This window comes from Penicillium chrysogenum (assembly GCF_028827035.1).
Source record: "Penicillium chrysogenum strain IBT 35668 chromosome Unknown utg000005l_segment0_segment0, whole genome shotgun sequence".
Taxonomy (NCBI): domain Eukaryota; kingdom Fungi; phylum Ascomycota; class Eurotiomycetes; order Eurotiales; family Aspergillaceae; genus Penicillium; species Penicillium chrysogenum.
This window is the reverse complement of record NW_026622753.1, coordinates 12399-38472: the sequence shown is the minus strand read 5'-3', so window position 1 is coordinate 38472 and position 26074 is coordinate 12399. Positions and strand designations below refer to the sequence as shown.

The 26074-nt window shown below is 48.2% G+C and overlaps 11 protein-coding genes across 11 annotated transcripts; 5 read left to right on the top strand and 6 right to left on the bottom strand.

Annotated features, from left to right (window-relative positions):
* Window positions 1-495: 495 nt before the first annotated feature.
* Window positions 496-1999, top strand: N7489_008381 (uncharacterized protein; the record flags this gene model as incomplete). The annotated part of the gene is made up of 2 exons (XM_056714131.1): window positions 496-981; window positions 1067-1999. 2 exons carry the CDS (start codon window positions 496-498, stop codon window positions 1997-1999), a joined length of 1419 nt encoding a protein of 472 aa, XP_056561753.1.
* A 727-nt stretch (window positions 2000-2726) lies between these two features.
* On the bottom strand, window positions 2727-3834 carry N7489_008380 (actin-like protein 10; the record flags this gene model as incomplete). Its single annotated transcript, XM_056714130.1, has 4 exons — window positions 2727-3079; window positions 3291-3321; window positions 3403-3766; window positions 3812-3834. The coding sequence occupies 4 exons, from the start codon at window positions 3832-3834 to the stop codon at window positions 2727-2729; spliced, it is 771 nt and encodes a 256-aa protein (XP_056561752.1).
* Window positions 3835-5327: 1493 nt separating this feature from the next.
* On the top strand, window positions 5328-6921 carry N7489_008379 (NAD dependent epimerase/dehydratase; the record flags this gene model as incomplete). Its single annotated transcript, XM_056714129.1, has 6 exons — window positions 5328-5414; window positions 5488-5732; window positions 5791-5935; window positions 5987-6259; window positions 6312-6615; window positions 6689-6921. 6 exons carry the CDS (start codon window positions 5328-5330, stop codon window positions 6919-6921), a joined length of 1287 nt encoding a protein of 428 aa, XP_056561751.1.
* A 1576-nt stretch (window positions 6922-8497) lies between these two features.
* N7489_008378 (zinc-dependent alcohol dehydrogenase) lies at window positions 8498-10066 on the top strand (the record flags this gene model as incomplete). The annotated part of the gene is made up of 5 exons (XM_056714128.1): window positions 8498-8609; window positions 8693-8788; window positions 8862-9089; window positions 9156-9736; window positions 9788-10066. The coding sequence occupies 5 exons, from the start codon at window positions 8498-8500 to the stop codon at window positions 10064-10066; spliced, it is 1296 nt and encodes a 431-aa protein (XP_056561750.1).
* Window positions 10067-11943: 1877 nt separating this feature from the next.
* Window positions 11944-13325, bottom strand: N7489_008377 (NADH:flavin oxidoreductase/NADH oxidase; the record flags this gene model as incomplete). The annotated part of the gene is made up of 3 exons (XM_056714127.1): window positions 11944-12198; window positions 12259-13062; window positions 13113-13325. The coding sequence occupies 3 exons, from the start codon at window positions 13323-13325 to the stop codon at window positions 11944-11946; spliced, it is 1272 nt and encodes a 423-aa protein (XP_056561749.1).
* A 3213-nt stretch (window positions 13326-16538) lies between these two features.
* On the bottom strand, window positions 16539-16864 carry N7489_008376 (uncharacterized protein; the record flags this gene model as incomplete). The annotated part of the gene is made up of 2 exons (XM_056714126.1): window positions 16539-16789; window positions 16837-16864. 2 exons carry the CDS (start codon window positions 16862-16864, stop codon window positions 16539-16541), a joined length of 279 nt encoding a protein of 92 aa, XP_056561748.1.
* Window positions 16865-17579: 715 nt separating this feature from the next.
* On the bottom strand, window positions 17580-18659 carry N7489_008375 (class I SAM-dependent methyltransferase; the record flags this gene model as incomplete). The annotated part of the gene is made up of 2 exons (XM_056714125.1): window positions 17580-17816; window positions 17883-18659. The coding sequence occupies 2 exons, from the start codon at window positions 18657-18659 to the stop codon at window positions 17580-17582; spliced, it is 1014 nt and encodes a 337-aa protein (XP_056561747.1).
* A 1225-nt stretch (window positions 18660-19884) lies between these two features.
* On the top strand, window positions 19885-20283 carry N7489_008374 (uncharacterized protein; the record flags this gene model as incomplete). Its single annotated transcript, XM_056714124.1, has 2 exons — window positions 19885-19986; window positions 20083-20283. The coding sequence occupies 2 exons, from the start codon at window positions 19885-19887 to the stop codon at window positions 20281-20283; spliced, it is 303 nt and encodes a 100-aa protein (XP_056561746.1).
* A 106-nt stretch (window positions 20284-20389) lies between these two features.
* N7489_008373 (raffinose synthase protein Sip1) lies at window positions 20390-22122 on the bottom strand (the record flags this gene model as incomplete). Its single annotated transcript, XM_056714123.1, has 2 exons — window positions 20390-21847; window positions 21919-22122. 2 exons carry the CDS (start codon window positions 22120-22122, stop codon window positions 20390-20392), a joined length of 1662 nt encoding a protein of 553 aa, XP_056561745.1.
* Window positions 22123-22976: 854 nt separating this feature from the next.
* Window positions 22977-24159, bottom strand: N7489_008372 (zinc-dependent alcohol dehydrogenase family protein; the record flags this gene model as incomplete). Its single annotated transcript, XM_056714122.1, has 4 exons — window positions 22977-23021; window positions 23069-23515; window positions 23568-23957; window positions 24013-24159. 4 exons carry the CDS (start codon window positions 24157-24159, stop codon window positions 22977-22979), a joined length of 1029 nt encoding a protein of 342 aa, XP_056561744.1.
* A 718-nt stretch (window positions 24160-24877) lies between these two features.
* On the top strand, window positions 24878-25585 carry N7489_008371 (NADP-dependent oxidoreductase domain-containing protein; the record flags this gene model as incomplete). Its single annotated transcript, XM_056714121.1, has 4 exons — window positions 24878-24946; window positions 24995-25141; window positions 25197-25383; window positions 25425-25585. The coding sequence occupies 4 exons, from the start codon at window positions 24878-24880 to the stop codon at window positions 25583-25585; spliced, it is 564 nt and encodes a 187-aa protein (XP_056561743.1).
* Between the last annotated feature and the right edge of the window lie 489 nt (window positions 25586-26074).

Genomic DNA, 26074 nt, shown 5'->3' with positions numbered 1-26074 from the left:
TGCAGGGAGATTTAAAGTTTCACAATAGTCGACCATTTGATTCTTCCGGACCACCCTGCGAAACTTTCATATAAAACACTCCACTAAATGCGGTGGCAGCAGAATTCACTTTAAAGAATCCCCCTACCTTCTCTGCTCGACCGATTATCGAGGCACACGGGTCATTTGTTAAACTCTTGCAGAAAAATCTCTCGATTACGACATTTCTGAGCCGTGTCAAAATCGATCAAAGTGGATTCTGCATCAGAAGAGCTATGCAGCAATATCGCGGGTGCGGGAAGTCGTCACAATTACGTACACCATTCAACCCTTGGCATCCGTCACGACGCTCACCGTTTCGATTTCCAGCCCAACGACCAGTCATATGTCGTCCACACCCTTGAAACATGATTCATTACTACAATCCGAGTTCAAATACGTGGACTACAAATTCTCGTAGAACAGGCCTGAAGGCAACTATCTCTATTCACGCCTAATTATGTCTCTGACTACTCCATGAAGCGAGTCACTGGTGGAATTATGGACGAAATTACTTCTAAAGTGTCTGAACTGGAATTATCCAGCCATGATAACCACGCATATGCCAAATCCTTCCACGACATTGTTTCCTATATCTGTGAAATTCGCGACGAAGCACTTTCTAGAGCTGAAATCGATGTCACAAAATCCTTCGCTGGGCCCTTCACCAGTGGCGGCTTGCTGGCCATTCTTCTGGAGCCACGCCAAGGACATCCCTGGTGTGATGGTGCCAACGATGTCATATCGCATTGTCCATCGCTAAGCGCCCTACATGAAGGATTTCACGTCACTTCAAATGGTATACTCAGCATATTGCACGGTGTCTCACTTCTTGATCTGAGACCATTCATATCCAAGTTTCAAAATGGTCGTCTTGAAGACCACGTGCGTGAGAAGTTATACGACTTGGTTATAAAAGCGATGGACGCAAAGAAGCCTGACGTTATCTTATGTATGGGTGAGGTGAGAGTGCCAATATCGTATGTGCGGACGGGAGCACCAGCTTATCATACAAAAGGAACCAAAAAATACTCTAATGGAACGTAAGGCCCAGTTCTCGGATGAATTCCGGAGACGCGTTGAGTGGGTTTATGCGATGCATCCAAGCCACTCTGTTAATTACAACTCGAGTGATACCGAGTTGCGCACGCGGCTCCTCAATTCTATCGCCGAAGCCTGTCACAAGCTGCACGTGAAAAATCCCGGACTGCTTCCCAGACCCACAGGATGTGGTGGTCTTAATGAGCATTTAAACCCGATATCATCAAGAAAGGGCCGGCGGGACACCCAATGGGTCGAAATTCTTCTCCAGACTCTTGTTGTTCTGTGTCTCCGGCCCCGTCACCGACTCCCAGCCGCCAGTCTCAACACGAACTCCTTCTACAAACTTGAACGCTGGCACGAAGCCTATTTCGTACATATACTCGAAAGTCCAGACGTCAAAGATGACCAAGAAAGCAAGATTGCAACCTCCTTAATCCCGTTGTTTACGCGATTAAACAAGAGCATGAAAACGACATCCTGGTATCTACAAACCTACGAAGCAAACTGGGGGAAATCACAGACGTGCTTGCCGACGGTCTTGCAATTCTTGGCGATATCTGCGCTTTGCTTGAGACCAGTCACCTCCATGGGACCTATGAGTATGATGAAGAAAGCAAACCAATCGATACGAAATGCAGCAGCGATATACTGTCGTGTGGAAGGCGCATCGCTCTTCGCATTGCAGCACTGGTACATGATAGTTCCCCACAACCTGAAAGAAATATGCAATGGGTATCGTTTGCGGATTAGAGGGGAAAAGTTACTAATTAGGACTGAGAGGATGTTCTTAATCTGTGACGCTCTTGCTGAGGGATTCCTGGGCTCTGGCTATCGCGTGAACTTCGGTAGTCAATTCGTTCGTGGTTGGGAGGTCCTGGGTTTTGTTGACGTAGGCGCTTCGTTCGAATGGGTTGGCACGGAGGGAACACCTGTATAGCAGTTTCCGGTAAAATACATCATTTATGTCTCACCCTTGTTATGTAAAATATAAAATCTATTTTGGGAAGTTGGGGGATCTATGATTTCGCATATCGCTGTAAACCATCACGAATGCTCTTCGACTCTATTATATAGTATTTTCCAAGCATCTTCGTGATCTTCGTTTTGTGGGACTGCATTCATCCAAGGAATATCAGGGTTCTGACTAGCCAATGCGGCTTCGTCGTCATTATTCGCACAACTCAATTCAGAGTCACCAAAAAACGGAGATCCGTTCGATTGGAGGGCTTTGAAAAGCTCTCCGGGAATCCTTCCAAATATGATAGTTCGCACAATCGGGTTTAATGATTGGAGTAGGCGGATAGTTCCCGGACGGACATGAGAGGCGTAGGTTCGAAGCGCATCAATTTGTGCATTTGTAAATGTATCGTTTCTCCTAGTGATTGACCAGTTAGAAAAGGGCGCAGCATGGTAAGCGCAAGAACATACATTCTTCTGAACAAGTCTTTGTTGCAGAGAAGCAAGATGCCGAGTCCAAGCCAGCGAGAAAGCTTCCACCACCACCTGCCATGTCGTACCTGGTTATTCACAAGATCTCGGCGATCTTTAGGATTCTGCTGACTATCAAAGTATTCGGGAATCTCATCAATAATGCAGTTCAAAACAAGAGACTTTTTCTGTTCGCCGTTTGTGGCGGTTACAATACAAGAGTGGCGGTACGGCGGTCACAAACCCGGTCTCGCCCGTTCGCTGGTCCGAGATTTTCCTGCTTTGTCCCGAGCTTTCTTCTCTGAGCTCGCCCGTTCGTTGGCCCTGGCTTGTTGTTCCTTGGCCCGAGCTTTGTCTGCCTTAGCCTGAGCTTTTCTCTCTGCGTTCGCCCGCTTGTTGGCCCCAGCTTGTTCCTTGGCCCGAGCTTTGTCTGCCTTGGCCTGAGCTTTCCTCTCTGCGTTCGCCCGCTTGTTGGCCCCAGCTTGTTCCTTGGCCCGAGCTTTGTCTGCCTTGGCCTGAGCTTTCCTCTCTGCGTTCGCCCGCTTGTTGGCCCCAGCTTGTTCCTTGGCCCTAGCCGTCTTGGCCTTGACTGTTCCGCTTAATTTCGCTCCGGTTTGAATAATTTTTTTCGCTGTGTTCGGCTTATTGTGTTTTTTTCTCGCATTGGGGTTTCGGCTTTAGCTGGCGAAATTGCTCAGCTTCATTGTAATGAAAGTTTCTACTTCCCCATATGCATAATAGAATTAAAAAAGTAAAAAACTTGACGCTGCTCAGAATATATAGAATAATCGATGTCAAACCAACAATCGTAGCTAGGTCTACAACGGCGACCTGTATCATGCAGTTAGTAAACATGAACGGATATTATAGGTTTTGTGGATAAAAGTCAATAAACAAGTTTCCAGATCTAACCTTTCTGTCCTTAAAGAAATCAGAGCAGCCACCTGAAGGCTTAGGTTGGCCAGGAGACTGGTCCCTGAGCGCCGCTAATTCCCGGAGCCTTCGGTCATCACATTGCCTGGTTCTTCTCCATCTTCTAGTCGCAGACTGTAATCCGAAGTTCTCGACCCATGTCGAGCCTCTATCGACTGGCCATAGCTCATAAAAGAACTCCTCGCCTCCTTTTATAGTTGGATGAACTATAATGATCTGGGCCACCGCACTTTGGCCGACTTGTCCCGTAACGATCGGTTCCTCGATCTCCTGATAGCTCGTGTGGCCAGATGGGTGAAACCTTTCTGGTGGTGGTGGCGACAGAACGGTGACAAGTTCACCTCTAGAAATAAACCAAGCGAAAATTGCGGAAGCCCTATGGACATACTGACTCCAGTGACGCTGTGACATTTTCGATCTAAGACAACTCGTATGCTCAATCCTCATTAATGGGCATTCGTGTATACAAAAAACATCGTCAACCGCGGAAAGCAGGCCCGAAATTAACCTTGTCTCAATAATGCCCTTCTTTGCTTTGTGGCACATAGTCACAATTGCTAGTCTAGGGACTCATCCTGATGAAGCTAGCATTCTTCTCAAGTTTATGTTCTTTCTTCACTTTCTCGAGCTTCCATAGCTTATAAATAATGACCAGGGTCAAGGAACCGACACTAGAAAGTCTAGCAGTGATAACTGCCAGGAGGGCCATAACAGACTAGCTGCCGTCCCTCGCAGTGTAAATGTTGATGAGAGTTGTGGGTAACCCGGCCATAGCATTTAGTAAAGTCGGCCTGTTAAGTAATAAGCCACATAATCTTGTAGTTAATTTTACACAGATACTTACATAAATAGCCGGTTCATTAGCCATGTATAATTGTCCCTCAATTCCCAGGATACAGCCAAGGGAGATAGCTAGATGCTTATATTTATAGACGAGATAGATCAGACCGGGCGACTTATAAAAGTCTCTTTAGCAGGTTTTTTTCCAGGCCGTACAACACAAGGAGTGACAAGGAGAAATAGACTATGAAGGATGACTATAAAACCAAACCCACGCTTCTTAGACATTCGAAACCACGACGAAGGGTAAGCCTGAGAAGTCGAATTTACCGATTAAAGAAGACACTTGCTAACCGTTTGGTGTCGTTTCGGTGCCTTCTCCATTCGGTTCTGCGAACCCGTTTAGTGAAGTAACTAACGATTACTTTTCTAAATTGGTTCGCGAAGATCGACAAGTCTGACGTGAATCTCGCGACACTATGAGGCGATCTGCTAGTATAGTAATATATAGCTTCTCCGACTACGAATTATCTATATTTTAGGAAGACTGCCTTCCGTATACTAATCTTCTAAATAGGCGTTCCCCTTTACGATAACGAGTAGTAGGATATTTAATCCGTCGGCGGTGATATAGTCCCTAATAGTAACCGAGTTCCGCGAGAAGCTAGTCTTACTTGATTTATTTCGCGTAAGATATCTTAAATCACCGATTCCGTACGTCCCTAGCCTTATTAAAAGCCTGCTTTATCGTAGTTATAGAAATACTAGGGCTATATATTATATTTACGGATAATAGCCTAGAAGCGATCGAACTAGTTCTATATAGAGGTAATATCTTCGGTGGTAAGGCGTTTTAGCTCTACGGGCTTTTCCTTTATACGCTATTGGTTATCCGGTAAGCGATTTATAAAGCGATAAAGGCGTCTTTCGTAAGAACGACGTCAACCGTCTTATGTCGTGACGTGTGTCTCGCCCCCGCCGAATAACTAATAACTTTACACAGTAGTCAGCGAGACTATAAGAAAGTTCGTACGAGTCCAGGCAAAGCCCGTACTGGAAATTAGTGATATTCCAGTGATCACAGTAATTTACTTCTGTGCTTGCGATATATCAGAAATCTTATCATGGCGAACGAAGGCAGAGGGAAGCATGTACTCCTGACCGGTGCTAACGGATTCGTTTCTACGCATATACTGTCCATGCTACTAGAGGTGAGTACTTGAATAGTTTTGCGATTGTATTTGCTTTACGCAATTGCTTATTATTGCGAAAATTCCTTTTCAGCGAAGTTACATCGTGACGGCAACAGTGAGATCAGAGAAACGAGCATCGGAAATCATAAAAGCCCACCCGGACTGGGAGGGTAAGATCGAGTTTGCGATCGTGGAAGATTTCACCACAGCGGCCCCATTCGATATTATTTTCGAGAAGGCAAAGGACCTATTCACTTATATTATCCACACTGCATCACCGTTGAGGTTCAGTGTGAACGACATCCAGAAAGAGATGATTGAGCCCGCGGAAAAAGGGTGAGTTCTTACTACAGCAGACCTTAATCCGGAAAATGCTAGACTAAATGACAAATAGAACACACGAGATCTTGAAGAGTGCCCACAAACATAGTAAATCACTTGAACGAGTGGTTATTATTGCGAGTGCAGTTGCGGTCCTGAGTTCTTTCGAGGATATCACCAAAGAAGGGAAGCCGTATACGGAGAAAGATTGGAACCCAGTACGTCTAACTGGTTAATTGGGATCGGTTTTGTCCCTAATAAGAATATAGGTGACCGCTGAACAAGCAATTGAAAAGAATGACCCAGTACTTGGATACAACGTGTCCAAGAAGCGGGCCGAACTAGCAGCCTGGAAATTTATGGAGGAACAAAAGCCAGCATTTGATCTAACTATTATTAGTCCTGATATCATCACTGGTCCGATGATTCATTATATTGATGGCAAAAAATCGATCAATGAGACCAATCACTTTGCAATTGCGAGTTTCATTGATGGAACACACAAGGATATCGAGGGTGTGACTTTTCCATTTTATCATTTCGTGAGTGTTGTTCAAGCATGTCATAAGATAATACTTATAGGTTCTATCACAGGTCGATGTACGCGATGTAGCACAGGCTCATGTGGACTCTTTGACCAACAAAGCTGCATCTAACCAGCGCATTCTCCTGATCGCTGGACTGATTTCACCTCAGCTCGTCGTCAACATCATACGTGAAAACTTTCCACAGCTCCGGGATAGGGTTCCGGCAGGCAATCCCAGTCAGGTGCTTCCAAAGAATGTCCATCCAACAGGGTGGGATATGAAGACTAGTCTTCAGATTCTTGCCCAGGGTACCAAAGAAAAGAAATGGGAGTATCGGAGTCTGGAGAAAAGTGTGGTTGATGCTGTGAACAGTATGCTGCAGACCGGTGTCATTTAGCTATATTTCAGATAGGGTCTTTGAAACCAAAAGTTTTGCGTGAATAGTCCACAAGCGTATTATCGAGCTCAAACGATCCAAGGATGAGTTCAAACAACGGTATCAAGTGCGCGAAATCAAAGAAATCAAAATGCCGTCCCTCCTCCTAATCCTCACCTCCCAAGCCGTAATCCCAGCTACCCGCAAGCCAACAGGCTGGTACCTGGTACCGCTCCCCATCCCTGCCCTACCCTCTCCACTCTACCTGCCCCCCCAACTAACACCACATTCTTTCAAATAAAGCAAGAGCTTTTGATATTAGGCCTTGTCAACATATTAAAATAGTTAACTTCATCTGTGGTTCAAGCGATACATCGTTGCCATGTAAGCTAATCCTCATGCAGAGACAGATTCAAGTCCTGATCGAGCTTTCCACCTTCCAGCCGCACTTGCTCGATAGGCTGAAACACGAAAAAAGACACGTAAAACACCAGAATTGTCATTCTTTTCAGTCGTATTTCGCCAAGCATGAGCTGTACCTCGCAGAACAAATACATCACCCTTTGCCATGAACTTTTTCTCACCAGAATCAAGGACTAATTCCGCAGTGCCATTAACTATGACACCGTAATCGAGGGTCGTTGTTCGGTGCATCGGGACCTCTGAACCTGGGGGCACCTCAACAATTGTGCAGGCGGTGCCGTTTGGCGGATTCAATGGCGATGGACTTGAGAGCTGGGACTGATATTGCTTGATGTCGAGGTTGGACTTGGACTCCGGGGTCGCAGAAGTTGGAGGGGAAAGGCCTTGTACAGGAAATGTGTTTGTGTTGTAGGCCAGAGCACAGTCCGATTTAGGTTTGCCAGGGGGACAGGGAACGCAGTAAATGATACCAGCTCTCCAACCGTGTCGCTGAATTTAGCTCGACCGCTGGGATCATGAGTTGTTATGATCCGACGAAGGGGCTCGGGTTGTCTTTTCTCGGCTGACATATTGTTCAATATCAAAAAATGGCAAGATACTGTAGGCAGCGTAGAGTACCATAGGCTTTTGCTCATCAAAGATTAAAAACGTGGCTAAATACGATCCCATCAACGCCATTTTATATTATTAGTTCCATAGGCATATGACGTAAATTAATGAGTCATTAGACGATGATGCTATTATTATGACTTTCAATTCGCCATTGACTTCTTTGCCAGTTTCTGGACCCAAAGAATGCCCGTATAATAGGTTTATTCTTACTGGGACGACTAACAGCTACCTTGTAATTTTAAGACTATCGCGGCATCATTTCGAATTATTAATTCGTTAGCATATCATGATGGAAATGAATATTGCACAGCATTAGGATCGCATAGGAGTTCGCGTGTCCGGCAGAGTCGTGGAGTCGTACTGCGTTACTTGGGTATAAAAGTCGCAAACACTTTAGTATATTCTTAGATCCCTGATCTACACGATCCCGTAAGTTAGAGCTTATGTGGGTACTTACCTTGGCTCAAGAGTAGTCTGGGCTCAATTAACGTAGCTATGACTAGACTCTGCTCGAAACCGGTTCCAAAAATTCAGCGGAACAGATTTCCTGATAAGTTTAACTTGCCTGTTCGCTTTACGGTTTTGGTTGCAGATACGATCATGTTGACGATAACACGGAGACATAAGAATGATGTCAGAGACATAAGAATGATGTCAGAGACATAAGAATGATGTCAGAGACATAAGAATGATGTCAGAAACACAAGTAACGGGTTGCTATCCGGAGAGAGATATATATCGTCCCGCTTTTATAGCATGTCCTGAACGCGTTCGCCGAAAATCAAAATAACCATAACGAAGACGAACCATTACAAATTCAATTCGACCAGAAATTCTTGGACATGTCTGCCTCGATCACCACAGATGTCAGCAACTATGGGGCTCAGGGATACGGCGACCCAGACCATACGATGAAAGCCTTGACCTGGCAAGGGAAGAATTCAGTTAAAGTTGGTCAGTCATTCTGCCTATCACGACCTTCACTTTTGACTGTCTTGAAACATATCGATTTTCCTGCTTATACGGTTCTTTTATAGTGGAGACGGCGCGCCCTAAGATCATCGATGAAGGCGATGTTATCGTTAAGGTGACGGCCAGCACCATTTGTGGGAGTGACTTGCACCTGTTCCACGGTATGTCGTGGCTTTAATAGTTAACGGAAGTGTTAGTGGGTCTGCTGATGCGGTATCTGTTACCGATTTATAGAGGCTATCCCGGATCTCCAGAAAGGCGATATCCTCGGCCACGAGTTCTGCGGTCTTGTCGCAAGCATGGGCCCGGCAGTCAAGAAGGTTAAAGTAGGTGATCGCGTTGTGGCGTCCTTCCAAATTGCCTGCGGGGAGTGTTATTATTGCAAGAAGAAATTGTCCTCAATGTGTGAGCGGACGAATTCGAGCGAGGACGCCTCAAAGCTGTATGGACGTCGAACAGCCGGTACGCCTCTTTAAATGGCCACGCCAATGTTAGCGACGCTCGCTCCCATACTAAGTCTCGCCTTAGGTATGTTTGGATACTCCCACTTCACCGGGGGTTTTGCCGGTGGGCAAGCGGAATATGTTCGCGTCCCTTACGGTGACGTGAACCTCCTCCAGCTGCCTGACGATGTCCCCGATGAAAAAGGTCTTGGCCTTGCCGATGTGCTGGGAACATCCTGGAACGCCGTTGTTGACACTGGGGTTGAGGAGGGCGACACTGTGGCAATCTGGGGAGCTGGCCCGGTTGGACAAACGGCAGCTGAATTCAGCTTCTTCAATGGTGCTAGTAGGGTCATTCTTATTGATGGCGGTCATGGGAAATGGAGACTGGACTTCGTCAAAAGGATACTACCCAAGCTTGAGACCATTGAGTATACGAATCTCCCGAAGGGCGAGTCTGTTGCATCAACTCTGAAGAAAATGTGTGACGGTCGCGGACCCGATGTGGCGATCGAGTGCGCTGCTGGTGAGTATGCGAAAGGATGGGCTAATTACTTTGAAAGATTGCTGGGCATGGAAACCGACACATCTGAACTCGTCAACGAGATGATTACTTCTGTCCGCGGATTCGGGCGCTGTGGTATCACAGGCGTATATGCCGGCTATGTATGTGGTACCTTTCCCATGGTGAAACACTATACTGACGTCGCAATGCAGTGTAATCACTTCAACATCGGTTCCTTGATGCAGACTGGGATCCGTCTCACTGGTAATGGACAAGCTCCTGTGCAAAAATACTGGAAAGATCTCCTGAAGTATATTCAGCAGGAGAAGATCCATCCCCTGCACATGGTCACCCACCGGTTCAAGCTCGAAGACATGGAGACGGTCTACGACCTATTCAATAAGCGCGAGCCGAATATGCAGAAGGTTTTTGTCCAAACAAAATTTTCCGCTCCTCCAGCACCAGGATCTCCTGCGTTGACAGTACTCTGAGCTTTCCTGTGCTGGATAAAAGTTTTTCTAACAAGTTCAAATGTTTGAGACGGGGTTCGTATCTGAAATGTCATTTTTAATTCGGCTCTCAAACAAATTGTGAAAAGTTTACCATGGCAGTGAAGAATCGAGATAATTTTGAAAATGGTCACCTGGAATCGAGCGAGCGTGCCACATAACTTCGTTATTCCTTCTTTTATAAAACGAAAGCTCAGTCAGAAGCCCAAGAGAAGGTCGGCATGAATCAACCTATACAAACTGCTTATCTGTAGCACCAAGCCTAAACTGGGCTGACTAACGCAAAGAGGAAGCGAGCGAATTTATAGGAAAGACTTGAAGAGAAGCAAGCACACACATACTAGAGGTGGCCTACTAATCAATGGACTGACCGAGATTGGATAGGTCGACTAATGTATTGGAGAATCAGAGAGAGCTTCGTTCAGTCGACGGCGGTCTTCGAGGTCGATGACTTTCTGGCTGTGGTTGTCCTTGCGCCATAACTATTCCAAGATTTGCTGATGTGCGCCAGTCGAGGCTTGGTTGCTGGGCTGGTGAGGATCGCTCATATTGTTATTATCCTTGGATTGCAGCAAAGCCAAGAACACAGCGCGAGGGCTTTAAGGGAACGAAGGAGCCGATTATCTTATTACTTTTATCAATCTGGGCTGCAGATATCATCTCCCGCGTATTCGCCTCAGAACAAGGGGCTGGCCGTGACTCTGGTGAGAGCTCCCTTTATTCTTATTTCCCCCCGTTGCTTACAAGGGATAGTCGGTTGTGTTCCTTACCTCATCACTCGCATTATGACTGAGCCCAATACTTCAGGCTGGTATGGCGAAGATGGGCATTCCGTGTGGGATACCCTACGCACATTCCTTCGCAATTTATGGAATCCATGCTGGGGTATCCGGCAGGTGCAGTTGAAACGATGCCATAAACTAGATAGATCTTTTGAGTGTCATTACAGTTGTCAGAAGGACGAGGGACCCACGCGCGGGGTGCCCGCATATTGAACAGATTGTTGCAGATCATAATGAGGTATTTGTATATAAGATATGCGCACAACGTCGCTAGTATATAAGGCTGTCGAAGAAGCCATTCGCGATAGCGCTATACGGTTACGAATTCCCGGAAGAGGGAAGAGGAACGGGTCAACGAGTGAAATATTATTCGGCGGGTCATTAGGGCCGACCTAGGACGGTGCTAGCTTGCAGATCCGCCAGGGATTGCCGGCACCCATCATGGGGCAAACAGCCAAAAAAACTACGTACTTGAGCGGCACAATAGACGCTGCTATTCACTCAGCGTACCTCCAGCAATGAGCGTCTGTACAAGTATGGATGAAAGCGCTCTGGAAAACGAATTCAATCGCTCTGCTACGAACTGCAGGCGCATATTGAGAACGAACGCGAAGTTCCATTGTCCTTGACGACGCCCGGATTATCCGTGTCGTCCCAGACGAAAAGCGGACGATCGATAAGATCGTCGAAACCCATATGCTTTTAAAGATCTCCTTTCGTTGTGCCAATGCTCTGATGAAGGCCATCGTGTCATGGAGTTTTAACCACCGGCCTTTCTTCAGACATGATTAGCAGATCAGCCTTTATTGGTAAGGCCTGAGGAGCGCGGATTTTATTTATACAGTTGGTTTTTCCGTACCGCCCAAACCTAAGCTCCGAGTACGAGGTTAGGCCTCAAATCTCACGGATAGGTGGTGTTCTGAATACTCAACATTATCCCCGCCGAGCGCCAGAGTGAATAATAGGTTTGGCTCAGGTATTTGGCTAAACTGCTGAATTCAATCGTATCGAGCCAGTAACATGCTATCCAAGTGTCAAGAAGCAAGTCCAGTTCCTGGCCTGCAGATCCCACAGTGTTCAATGCTTTTGTTGGAACCCTGGTCGGCCACCAAAACCCCAGCGAATCTGATTCGCGACGTTGATCTCGACTCCCAGTTCCTCCGCCCAGGCCCAAACGAGCCCAGGATTCTTCAGGAACATGCGTCCTGCGACGGCCACATCGAGCCCTTTCCTTAACAATTCGTTTGCTTGTTTACTAGAAGTGATCGACCCGACTGTTGCTACCAGTATTTTATCTCCGAGCTTCTCCTTTACTGTCAAAGCAAAAGGCGACTAAAGCTGTAAGTTAGCCAGAGCTTCATCATTTATACCTGTTAGAAAAAGGGCACATACTTGATATCCAGGACCCGTCTTAACTTGTTGCTTGGGGTGGTTACCACCGGAGCTGATGTCGATAAGATCAACACCTTTCTCCGCTATGATTCCCGCCAGCCGGACTGTGTCGTCCACTGTCCAGCCATCGATGCCATCGACATCTTCCAGCCAGTCAGTTGCCGAGATTCGCAGGAAAACCGGCATGTCCTCCGGTACAATTCTGCGGGTGATTTCAACGATCTCCAGGGTCAATCGGATGCGGTTCTTGAAACTGCCGCCATATTCGTCCGTACGTTTATTAGTCGCCGGCGAGACGAATGATTGCAGCAGATATCCATGGGCATTTTGGATCTCCACAACGTCGAACCCGGCCGCCAGTGCACGTTTGAGGCTCGCCACCCACGCGCTCTTGAAGTTCTCAATGTCGGCCTTGGCCATTTCCTTCGGCTTGGCGTGCTTCTCGTTGTACGGGATAGGACTGGGTCCATACACATTATCAGGCCAACCATTTACATATTCGTCGGCGATATCTCCCCTGCTGAGCCACGGCGCGACGGTGCTGGCTTTCCGACCCGCGTGCGCCAGCTGAATGCCGATATTCTGACTCTGGCTATGAGCAAACTCGACAGTTCGCTTGAGTGGCGCGATCTGCGAATCTTTCCAGAGCCCGGAGTCTTCCGGGGTGATTCGACCTTCGGGTGTCACAGCCGTAGCCTCTACCATGGTGAGGCCTGGCCCGCGCATCGTCACTCCACTGAGATGGGCAAAATGCCAATCCGTGTGGTGGCCATCCTGGGCGGAATATTGGCACAGGGGTGAGAGCTCCAAACATGTCAGTCGATCGTCATACCGGGTTGGATAGCAAGACGTACCATGATGCGGTTCTGCATCTTCATTCCCCGGATTTTCAAGGGTTGGAAGAGTTTGCGTGGAAGTGAGCCATCTGGCTGAGGATCTGAGGCAGTACCCGAGGGTGGTTTCTGGGCTGGAGTAAAGTAGCTGATTCCTCTCGCCCCTCCGTTGGTCATATCTTTTTTCTTCTTGTCCGGCTGCTCATGGTCTACTACGCAGTGGTGGGAAGACATTGTGAAGGTGTACGAAGTTTGGTGAAAGTGGTGATTATGTTACTTGCGAGTCAATATCAGTCGTTTCGCAGTGAAGTGGAAAAACGGACATTCTAATAAGGAAATTTCTCTTACATCATCCGACGAAGTACTGTGAAAAGAAGCTTTGGCCATGACGGCGCGCTGACCCCACTGGAAAGTCTGAAGCCGCTCGATGGATTTGGACATAGCTTCCGTCGTCCGGATAAAAGGCGGATACAGTAAAACCTGTCTACAAGCAACTCAGATATTAGCAATCCTCCAATTATAGCAATCCTACGAAGGGTCAAGGACGTAGTCCTTAGTACAGCGCTCACTTATAAGCCTACGTACGTACTTGGTCATCACAGGTTGGCTTTGTACAGAGTCATGTGACCTATTCCCTCTCCACCCCGGATAGAAGCAATTTTATGGGCAAACCGCCGAGTCTTTGCAATTATCTCGCTAACTATAAGTAATCTACTTTAGAACTAGAAAACTAAATCTCCATATATTGTAGCAATTGTTCCAAACAATGCACCTTTTCTACTGGTGTGACGGTTAGCAGGCGGCCGAAAAAGGCTACTTCAGCGGCCGTTTCGGGCGTCCTTCTTCTAACCAGGGCGTATTCGCCCGACCACTCTGCTTTCCCTCCACGCCAGGCTACGGGTTTCATGTCCCTTTCTCACTTCACGCTAGCTCCAAATGGATCCTCAGCATCAACCAGCGAGGCACTCACGCTGCGAGCGGAGATAGACAAGGGAGCCGATTGAATTCTATAACGCGACCTGAGCGATGCTCCAGCTATTTTGAAAGTTAACTAAGCCCTCTTTGCTGTCTCAGTTGCTTTGTTTTCCGCCTTCGCCTTGCCATTTTCCACATCACGCATCTTTTCCTTAAGTACTTCAAAGAACATCCCCAATTTCTCTGGTGGAACTCCACATTTGAACCCTTTCACATCGAGTAAAAAAGTAGTATCACGTACATGCGTCGCGAGATGACTGGCTATGTTAATTCTCCTTTGAACATCAAGGTGCCTGATAGCCATTAACGATTCGAATAAGTCAACGGCACACTATATAATCCGTGAGTTATAAGGCTATATAGTTACGACAATCGAGCGCTTACTCTATAATCTTCCTCATCCAGCGGCTCTAGCCCATTGTCAAAAGAGAACGTTTTGAGACCTTCCTTCGGTGGCTCAGGATTGCGTGCCATAAACTAGCGCGGATAATTTTAGCCCTGTTTCGTGCAGTAGATCAAACACGTGCTTACCCTTAAAGCAAGTTCCATAGTCATAATACCGTACTGTATCAGAAGCGTTGTCAGAAAAATTGTCAGAAAAATTGTCAGAAAAATTGAGGTATACCTTAGTCCGAGCGGCTTGTAGCGAGGTCTGCGCAGGACTTAAATACTCCAAGATGGCAGAGAGCTTGGCTTGGATCGATAGCTGACGGTCGCAACGTTGCATACAAATGCGAAACCAATTAGGTCGGCGATTCGAGATGGAAAATCGTGGGGAATGTGTGGGGCTGATCTGCTGCGACACTAAAGAGTCTAGACAAGGTTAAACCGGCGAACAACAACCAATTCAGGGTTAGGCCTGCTGTATCAAGATGGTATCGCAGTCGGCTGTCAGAATCTCCCGTAAGCGAGTTGTTCCTAAATGATTTCGCAGTTAGCCCCGCCACGACATGAACAGAAGATACCAGATGCGGTGAAATTAATTAATAGGACAGTAAGCCGGTTATTCTTGTAATTAGATCATGTGCCGTTCAACTTTTATTTGCACTGAGCATTATCCTTCTTGGCTTCCAGTCACTGTGAAGCTGGTAGCTATTGCGGTTTTAATAACTATTGTCCGAGGGCTTGCTGTGTCAACACGTCCCAATACATGGACGATATATATGTCTGTGGACTACGCGTCTAGAATAACGTATGTATCGGCATATTCGCATCCTTCTTGCGACCTTATATGGCGACGGCAGACCCACTTCACGAGATGGTTACGTAGCGATAGTATTTAAGGCCTACCGAAACATCCTATAAACTGACTGAAAATCTTGGAACTTTACGCTATCAAGATCCATCCGACCACATCCTGATTGCAATTCAATTTCTTCTGAGGTCGTCTGACATGGCGCGCAGTGTTAATTTATGTCTACCGGTAAGGGCGAAATTTATTTAGCACGGATTAGTATGCACTAAACATTCATGCGTCAGGTACTTGGTCCTAACGAGGACTCACAAAGCGTAAGGAAACATGACTCGGAGCAGGCAGATGTCGAGGTAGGTTATGTCTTTTCGACGCAAAGAAGTCTCGCTGGCTTACGCGTACATAAGTTGGCCAACGGCCTCCTAAATAAGTTACGGGCTTTCGAAAAGCCTGGCCTTGCACAGAGACTGTATATTGCAGTTTTCATGTCGGGAAACTCCGCTCGTACCTCGTGGATGTTCGAAGACGCAGAAGAGGGATTTACAATCAGGGAACCGATAGACAGATGGTATCACGTTTGCAAGAGAATGGCAGAGGAAGGGGTTTTTAGGGCCATGGATTTCCCGAATGAAGAATGAAACGGCGTTCATGCTCTAGACCTGGACAGTGCCTCGGTAGCGGATGTGACAAATAACAATGAAGGTCGTAAGGGTAGTGATGATGACGGCGCGGGAAGTGCGGATACAATCACCTGGTCCCAGAAGGCCCAGAATCTGGACGGCCAACAAGATAACTGGGACAATCTAATGTAGCATTCCAATATCTTCAAAAGTGAGATGCCCGAATATGAGGTACTGACGACACAGAAGACCTCATGACATGGAGTCACGGGACCTGCACAGCCCTGTGCCCTAAGCCCTATGAACCCTGGTCGCTCCCAACCTCTTACTCTCTTTTCTTATACGAAGATTGTTCTTTTCTCTTCTTTCTTCTCCTTCTACATCCAAGTTGTATTTCGTATAGTAACAAATTGATACCCCTTCAGCCGAGGTGTGTCCTAAAAACTGACAATACCAGGTGTGAGCAATCCTCCGAAGAGTACAGATGAAATCCTTCCAAGTGCAACAGATCCCAAACAAAATGTCTTTAATTGTCTAGACATTTTACAACCACAGCTGTAGCAATTTCAGAGGGGAAAGGCTATAGGCGGTTTTAACACAAAGCGTTAGAGTATAATTATAAATGATCACATATATGGCTCACCGAGATTCCAAGCCCATCTAAGTCCTCTGGGCCCAAAATTGACGGTGCCGGAGCATATCAACGTCCATATATATTTCTCCGGTTTTCTTGTTGCGAAATTCATGCTCCCAACCACGTCGTGTTTTAACCCCCTGGACGCTGACCTCCCAGTCTGGTTTTAGTGTCCAGTCTGGGTTAAATACCTTCTGATCCCAATCCGATTGTTCTGTTCCAGGACGCACGTCCAACACGAAGGGTTTAGAAATCTTTTTCGCACGACGACTCCATGCTATTATAGTTAGGTTTGGTTTATTGTTGATCCTCGAGTAAACTCACGCATAAGAACATGCAAGAACTTCCCCATGGCTTGGAAATGTAATTGCTTGATTTTCCGAGGCTTGGGCAATAGAATTTGGGTTATGACCCTTGTTTTCAATATCAGCTATAAAGACATGAGAGTGGCGGGGCGGGGACGCTCTTCATATAGCCATCTAGTAAATTGCCTTTATTATGAAAGACCTAGTGGACCAGGTGCAACACCCGAAGAATGTCGCGGAATTAAAGAACCTTACGGACAGCCGAGTAGAATGGTATCGCGTTAAGTGGATATATAAAAAAAGATATCATGACTGAGAAGGCTCGCGATATGCAGCTAACAAATCATCGCGACACTAATCGATCAACGAGAAACTTAAATGTCGCAGACCCGCGTCATCCCATCGAGGATTCTACTCACGACTCGAAACCAATTTGGTTCTGCGCTTTTTAGCATTATCTTGACTTGCATATATGGCTCTACTGTATTGGACTCCGGCGGTTTGGATCACAGGGTTGTGATCTCTGCTTCAGGGAAGATACCCTTCCGCCCGGCGCACTCAATACCGAATGACAATATGCGAAGTGACGCCACCTCAGCCCATTTATCAAGGATGGAAGATCTTCTCCGTCAAGGATTCCAAGGTGTATAGCTCAAAATGCGACATGGTGATAGTTTGAATCCAGTATTCAGTAAAGACAAACGAGAGTACGTAGACATGCATTCTGTAGTCATCCCATCGAGAGCGTCATCCACCAGTACCTCACTCGTCCACCTTCTGGCCATAATTGAAATAAAGCTTCGTATAGGCATGAATCGACCGATCTACCAGCTCCTGCCGTACACCTGCAAGGAAAGCTTGGACTTCTTCTGGAGTCCATCCCAAGACCCGGATGAACAGCGCGAGAGAATATGATTCCATGCCCTCTAGCATATTCACCTGATGGTAACGGCCGAGTTCCTTTAACTTTGGGTCTTTGGCCCAGGGATTAACAGGAACCTATATTAGTATCAGACACAATTAGAGTCGCGACCACGTGTGGATATAGATATAGAATCCGCATACCTTGTAAACCTCCTGTCGCACGTTCTTAAGACCGGCGTTAATCATCCACTGCTTGCAGTCTTCGGCGATGTTTAGATGCTTTCCAAACTTTACGCTAGCCTCATTTAGCAGCTTAGGCCATTTAACTAGATTTGGTGCTATCTCAAGGGTATTGTCGTCTGAGAAGAAATCGATCGCAAAATCGGCGAATTCCACCCAGCCACCATTCTCCAGGTTTTGCAGCGAACGCTCAAAAAGCTTTGCATAGTCTCGAACCGAGCCGCCAAGGCTACGCGCATGGATAAAAGTAAACGGTTTTGAGTAGTCCCACGAGGACTCGCAATCGTTAACTTCGAAGAAACAATTCGGCGGCACCCAGCCTGGCTGTATCGGGCTGAGGTCGTTGCCAGTAACATCGGCACTAGGGTACTCATCTGCCATCTCGATCGCCCAAATCCCAGTGCCGGTGCCCAGATCGAGGATGCGGGGCGATCTTTCCAGGCGAACGGGCGCACGGAACAAGGCGCCACCAACGACGAGCCGGCATATATAGTGATGCAAATCCATGCGGTCCTGTTCCTGCTCGTCGTTTGGCATTATATACTCGCCTTCGCGGTAGGCATGGTAGCGGCGACCATTCTCGTATTGGTAGTTCAGCACGCTAGAGGACAGAGACTGAGTTGAGCTGGAAGCGTCAGAGTCGGTAAGGAACGCGGGATCGTCGGCAGAATACGGGTCGTCGTCAGGCTTGATCACGCCAAAAGCATCGTGCGGCTGCTGTTCAAAAGGATCACTCATGTTGACGAGATCACAGATAGGGATGGAAGGAGGAACAATGACAGCTTGCATGAATACCCAGAGGGACCCAGCGACTTTAAAACGCTAGCATCCCCCGTGGATCGCTGTTACTCTAGGCCTAGTTGAGTAGGAAAAGTATCAGTTCATTGCGGAAGAGATCCTATTGGTATAGGATCGCGCTAGAGCCTGTGGCTTGCCTGACCCATTCAACGCCCTCGTTTTCCTGATGATTTGTACAGTCTACCTGCCTGTGACCAGATTTTTTGTTTGCTAGTTCGAAAACTTTACACCCCCTTGTGCGGAGACTGTTCGACTTTGTTGGCATTTAGCAGTCCTAGATTCAAGGAGGGAAACAGAGAGGAGACAAAATATCTAACAGTGGAGAACGCGGGATACTAGCTCGCGCCTGTTCATGCACACTACGCCGTTCGATTATGCATCCAGCTCGATCCAGAAGAGAGGTTGTTTTACCAGAGTAAGCCTGTCCGCCAGAAGTCACCTACCAAAGGAACGTGATCTAGGAATCCTATATGAATTGAGTCTAGGCTACGCCAACGGGCACATCCACATCCCTAACTTCCGGCAATCCCCACTCCCAGCGCTAACTGCGGCTGGTCCGAGAGCGTTTCGAAGGCGAGGTTCTTCGTAATCAGACGCAGATCAACGTCGTCCGGGACGCTGAAACTAAAGACAGCAGCTCCATAGCAGAGAATCGGAGAAGTTCTCTGGGCCACTACTTGAATTAGATGCCGAATCTCATTACATTCGTGTTGATTTGCCCCATCTCAGTGTTTGGCCAATTTTAGTGGCAGGCAAAGTCTCGTTGTCTTAGTTCTAACCGAGTCCGATGGCAGATTCGGCAAAATGCCTAATGCCTATGAACGGGAGATTCTCTACAGCAGTACAGTACCTCGGACAAAGTGCCCCTGTTTAACGAAACCCTCGCGTAGCTCCGGGAACATAAGCATCTACGAAATCTCTCGATAACCATGCACACCAATGCTTATTTCGGCATCCCTCAAACAGCTACAAAGCCAGTCAGTCATGGCTTCCATTAGACCAATTTTGTCGACTGTGGCCTTGTTTTGAGCATTGGAGGCTTCCAGTATCTGACTTCCTTACATCTGGGCAACATCAACCGTAGACCGAACAATTTTCTAATTTTCTAACTCCGCTTATTGCATCGCCTGGTCTCCGAGATTTTGCTTTTGGTCTATACAATATAATGGTGCCCATGGGCCTTTTTGTCGCCAAGGTCTGCACGGTGCTACATGTTGGTCAGGTTCCCGGCGCCCTCGAGCGCCCCATGAGGTTTAACCAAGATAACGTATGTTTACTGTTCTTGTTCATTTTTTGATTTTTGAAAGTTTTTTTGTTTTTATTTATTTTATTTATATTTTTTTATTTTTTTAATTTTTTTGAGGGTTCAAATTGGTTCGCAAATCTCTCATTACCTCACGCCCTCAACTTGTGCGTAACCGAATGGGATCGCGATGTAAACGGAGCTGCGACACCAAGTAGTCTAGCAAACCGAATGGGGTCGCGATGGAACTGCTACAGCAAATACGCTCAAGCAGAACGTCTGGCACTCTCGCTGTGGACTCCTTATTACCCATGCGCATAAATATTGTCACTAACTCCCATTATTCGTCTCTTATCCGTCCCATTTATTTTGTTTATTAGGGCTCTCTGTGCCTGTTCCATAGAGGCCAGACGCGGGCGAGTTTGTTCTAGGCTATTATCGAAATAAAGCCAAGTCTGCAAAGGTAAGAGATGCCTCTGATATCCTCGGGGTCAATTGCCAACAATGATCCTTTTTCGAACGCATGCGCTATCGGACCAGCCGCGGACGGATCTTTCAGTTTCACTTCTTTGGTCTTGAATCTCTCGACAAGATCACCGTCCGGCGATATCCCGCCCCAGTACCCGAACAGCGCGTGCCAGACAGCAATGTGCTCGACATTGGGCTGACTCTTCCGGATCGCATCCACAGTCTGCTTTAGGCCCTGAGGGAAGGCGTTTGGATTCCCTTCGAACTTCTTCCACCCCCGCTTGAACTGCGACTCGCCGTCATTGTCGAGCGTCTGCCAATTGTCGTCGATGATAAGGTTGACGATCTTGATGCCGTGAGATCGCAGAGTATCCAGGGCCCCGATGATTTTCTCCTCTGTCAAGTCCCGCCCCAGGGAGTTCCAGGTACAGTAGGTTAGCCCGTCGTACCACTCGGACATCCATTGAATCTTCGGGTCTTTTTCCACAATGACCATGTCGTCTCCGGGATTACTTGGCTTTCTCCCCTCCAGAGCCGGTTCCTCGTCTAGCGGCGCGACCAGTTTTCGAGCCTCGTAGATAATCGCAGATAAAGCGACTTCGAAATCATCCGCAACTGCGACGAGCACTTGAAATTTCGCTGATTCCTCATTATCATTCGCAGCCTTGATCACCACCTCACCATTCTCCCCAGACTCAAACACCGTCAGGACATTATTTACCCCGGAGACCCCCAAAAACACCAAATGTACACCGTCCGTCCGAAGAAATGAACACAACACCGCATCCTCCGTTAACTTGAACTTATTCCTCCCGTGTCGCGGCCCAAGCCACGGCGTCCATACCCGCACAAGGGAGAAATACCTCGCCACCGACGACGGCGTCCCAAACGCGGCTTTTTTCTCCCCAGATTGATCCTCTTTCGCCCCGTCCACGCTCCCGGAAACATCCCACAGGATCGAGCCGGGAGCTTCACTCTTGCGCCACTCAGCCTCCACATCGTACGAAACACTGTCGACATACTTTCCCAGTTCCTCCTTCGCCGGCGTCGTCGGAGTCCCCTGCTCCGGGCTCAAGTTCATCTCAAACGGCGATGCTCTCGGCGGGAAGATTACCTCCCCGTCGTTAATATTGTGCAGCTCCTTCACCCACTGCCATTCTGCCTCGGCGCTTGTTCGGAATCGCACGGTGAACTGTGCATGTCCGCCTGACCGCGGTAGTGCGATTTCCTCGGAGAAAACGTACCGTCGGGACTTGTAGCCCGCGTCTGTTCCTGTCAAGAGGGGCGCGAGCGGGGTGTCGCTTTTCTGGAGTGGCAGGGCACTCCATTCGGGGGTGGTAATGTTGTGCCAGATCTCGGCTTCCCAGGACTGATCGGGGAACGCATTTCCGGATTCAATGACGACTGTGAAGCGGAGCTAGAGTTGTAGTGTCAGTTATGTACTAACTACTAGTACAATTGCCCCCGCTACTGCCAAGGGAGGTTCACCATGTCATCCTTCTCTGACTTCAAAAACTTCTGGATTCGCCGTGGGCAAGTCAACTGGCCCAGCGGCGGGTAGCATGTCACTCTTGCAAAGAGACTCATTTGGGCGGGCCGGACGAATTGGATCTGGGACGATAGGGGCTGTCGCTGGGGCTGGGCTGGTCCGATGATGGGGTGGACGGGGGCGTCTGTTGTGTTGACCTGCATCTGGAGTGTCAAGTATAGCTAATTGATCAGTAGGTCAAACAATGAGTACTGAGACTTCCAAGGGCCGGTGGATGGTGTGGTGTGCTACTGGATGGTTGCAGGTTGATGCCCGGTCGCCCTATGATGCGCGATGATCTCACAGGCGTCTTGGTTGGTTTACTTCGTGTTGGTATCCAGTGCTGTAAATAAATCATATTCTCATCCTATCTTGCTACTCCTCAGGTTCCGGTCCAAGCGGTCAAATAGTCAGTCCTGTCTAAGACACAGTCAGCCAGCTGCACTCAAGCTGAAGAGTGAACGAGTGTATCAACTGTCCGCGAATGCCACAACCATGTACCATGCCATGCCGTATCATACCTGTCATATAATATCCACGCCTATCTGTGAGGCTCATATATAAAAAAGGCTCTAAGATGGATAATCATTCGACGGCGACGAGTGCACCGGGCAGCTCGTGGTACAGGAGGGTGGACAGGGTAGAGGACAGGGTAGGGATAAGAGCTTTGCTAAACGCAAACATACCTTGATGTAGTTAGCAGGTAGTGGACCTGACTGCTGCCTGCTGCTTGCTGTCGAGCTTGGGGTATATTCCAAAGCGCTGGCAGTGCTGACACCACATCGAGTGACAGAACGCCTGTTGCTGCAGCACGTTCATCAGAACTGCATGGCCGACAGCTCACAGGCCTGGCTCTTAGCGAAAAGTCCCAATGTGATGATGACGGATGATTGAAGCTGAAGCTGAAAAAACTGTTTTTATACGAAAAATCTGCGTGGGTCACGTGGCAGGCTAGCTAAATGGAGTAACCAGGTATTCAGGCATCAATTTGTTTACTTGCATCTTTTGTATCTACTCTCTAGTCGATCTTGACGACCAGCTTTCCGAAATGCTTTTGTGCCCACTAGGTCGATTGTTAGCATGGTGCGCCAATGGATGCCCTCGACCTACCATGTAGTCATACGCCTCCCGCGTCTGTTCCAGACTAAACACCTTCTCGTCAAGCACAGGATGGATATTATTCGCTTCAATGGCATGCACCATATCGTTCATCAATGCCTTGCTACCCACATACACGCCTCTCACCGTACAAATGTGGGTAAGCGCATCGATAACGGCCGGCTGGCTCTTCGGGTCGACACCTCCCAGGAAACCGATGATACTGATGATGCCCTCGAACTTGATGCACTTGAAACTCTGGTTGAGGGTTCCGCTTCCGCCAACCTCGACAATGTAGTCCACGCCGGCCTGGTCGCGGGTGAGTTTGCGGGCAGTCTCTCCCCAGTTGGGATCGGTCTTGTAGTTGATGATATGGTCAGCTCCGAACTGCTTCAACTTTTCTGCTTTTTCGGGGGATGACGTTGTGGCGATCACGGTTGCTCCGGCGGCTTTGGCGAACTAGCCGACATGTTAAATTCAAACTGGCAGTTCTACATGGCCGACGGCTTACCTGCAGAGCGAATATGCTCACACCGCCAGTTCCTTGCACCAGGACGGTCTGACCCGGCTTTAAAGGCTTCAGGCCGTACAGTGCGTTCCAGCTAGTCAGGGCAGCACACGGGAGACTGCTGGATTCCAAGGCATTGAGGTTGGCCGGGCACTTTACCAGCCCCGACTCGTTGTAAGTACCGTACTGACGCAGCGCACCGTCAATCACACCACCGAGGCCGGTCTGGGAGGCCTGGGCGGTCATGTCGCCGTACTGGTGCGCTTGGTTGAACAGTGTGGCCACCTTGTCACCCCTCTTGAACTCGGATACCTTGGATCCCACTTCGGCGACCTCACCGGCGCCGTCGGAAGCAGGGACGACGGGGAACCTGGTAGGGAAGGGGTATTTTCCCTGCAGTATGCTTCGTCAGACTCAATGGCACGAGATTCAGTAACCAATGACGCACCTTCGGGATGACCAGGTCGCGGAAGTTAAGAGACGCTGCGTGGAACTTGACGAGGACCTCGTTCTCACCGACTTTGGGCATGGGGGCTTCGCTAAAGGACAGGCCGTCGAAACCCTTGTCCTTGCTGGTGACGAGCCATTGCTTCATGTTTTGGGGGCCATTGTCGCTTAGATGGGATTGAAATGACTGTTGTCAAGCTATCAGGACGAGAGGGGCATGGAATATATATACTCGGACTTCTTGACGTAGAGCTCCACCGGCATGACGAAATGCATTTGCTGATAAATCTGGCTGGACATAATTTGACCTCTTGACGTAGAGCTCCACCGGCATGACGAAATGCATTTGCTGATAAATCTGGCTGGACATAATTTGACCTCTTGACGTAGAGCTCCACCGGCATGACGAAATGCATTTGCTGATAAATCTGGCTGGACATAATTTGACCTCTTGACGTAGAGCTCCACCGGCATGACGAAATGCATTTGCTGATAAATCTGGCTGGACATAATTTGACCCGAGCGCAGTTTCGGAGACTTTGCGATGGACAGACGGGTATGGACATCTCTTAAAGGCTCCGTTTGCTGGGGCGATTGTCATTCAGTGGGGATGGATGATTATCAATGGCTTCAAGTGGGCAAGTATGTATCCTGAAGCAGCCCTGAAGCAGGACAGGGACAGCAGGAATGGATCCTCATGCCCTGACATGGATGGATGCATCAACGCATCCTTGGAGCCAGCCTGGAAGTATCAGATTAACTCCGATTAGCAGGAGGGGTAATTCTGTGGCCTTTAAGGATCTGCTCCTCCAACTCCCGCTGCATTCCACTTGACTCTACAGCACGTACGGAATCCTGCTCTTATCATGTCGCTCGGTCGAACCTTCAAGCTCAACTCTGGTCACGACATTCCCGCCATCGGGTTGGGGACCTGGGTGTGTTAGCCTCCAACTAGGGTAGTAGTAAATCACTAACGAGTGCAGCTCTCCAAATCCCACGAGGTCGAAAACGCCGTTGAGGCGGCTCTCCGTCGTGGATACCGCCATATCGACGCTGCGGCATGCTATCTGAATGAGACCGAGGTGGGAGCCGGCTGGAAGAAGTCGGGGGTGCCTCGGGAGCAGATCTTTGTGAGTCCATACATCTTGCGCTCTAGCAGTCAGCCAGGCTTACTGACTATTGCAGATAACCAGCAAACTGTGGAACACCCATCACCACCCAGACCATGTTGAAGAGGGACTCGACAAGACGCTGCGCGACCTCCAAACCGACTATCTTGACCTCTACCTGGTCCACTGGCCCGTGGCGTTTGAGCACACCAACGAAACACTCACTCCAATCGATCCCGTCACCAATGCGCTGCTGATTCGGGGTCATTTCTATGCTGTAAGAGATAGTTTTGAAGTTCCGCAGCCGTGTACTTGCCCGATAGGATTGCATTGGCGAACTCCATCGCAAGCATAGCGATGTCGTCCACCTTCCATTCCGAAGAGGCCGGAGTCGAGACCGGACGGACAGCACCTGTTGCCTCATCTCGGATACCCATGCAGAGGGCATTCGGAGGTTCTAAATAGAACATGAGAAAGTGTTCTTGCGCGCTAAATCGATTAACAGCGCCAAAACCAATCTGCATGTCCACTCGGTCTGGGCGTCGGAGAGCCGGGTCAAGCTTTTCAATATGGTTGGTAGTCATAACCAGAATCCGACCCTCTTGCGCGGCTACACCGTCGATAACATTTAGAATAGCGGATAGGGTAATGCCCTTTTGTTGCCGATTAGTCACGTTACAGTTTTCAACTCGGCGCATTCCGTTCTCATTATCGTCGCCACTCTGTGGAGGGACAGTGGCACGCTATCGCGAAATACCAGCCTTATCAATATCTTCGAAGAGCACAATATATTGTCTTGGGAGAGACTAGAACAAAAGCGCCAGGCTATTATTATCAAGACCATTTGCGCCAAGATTGAGCATATAGATATTGAGACGAATCAGGCTAGCGATCCTAAGGCACAGACTTGATTTACTAGTCCCTGGTAGCCCATATAGTAGGTAGCCACGCCGG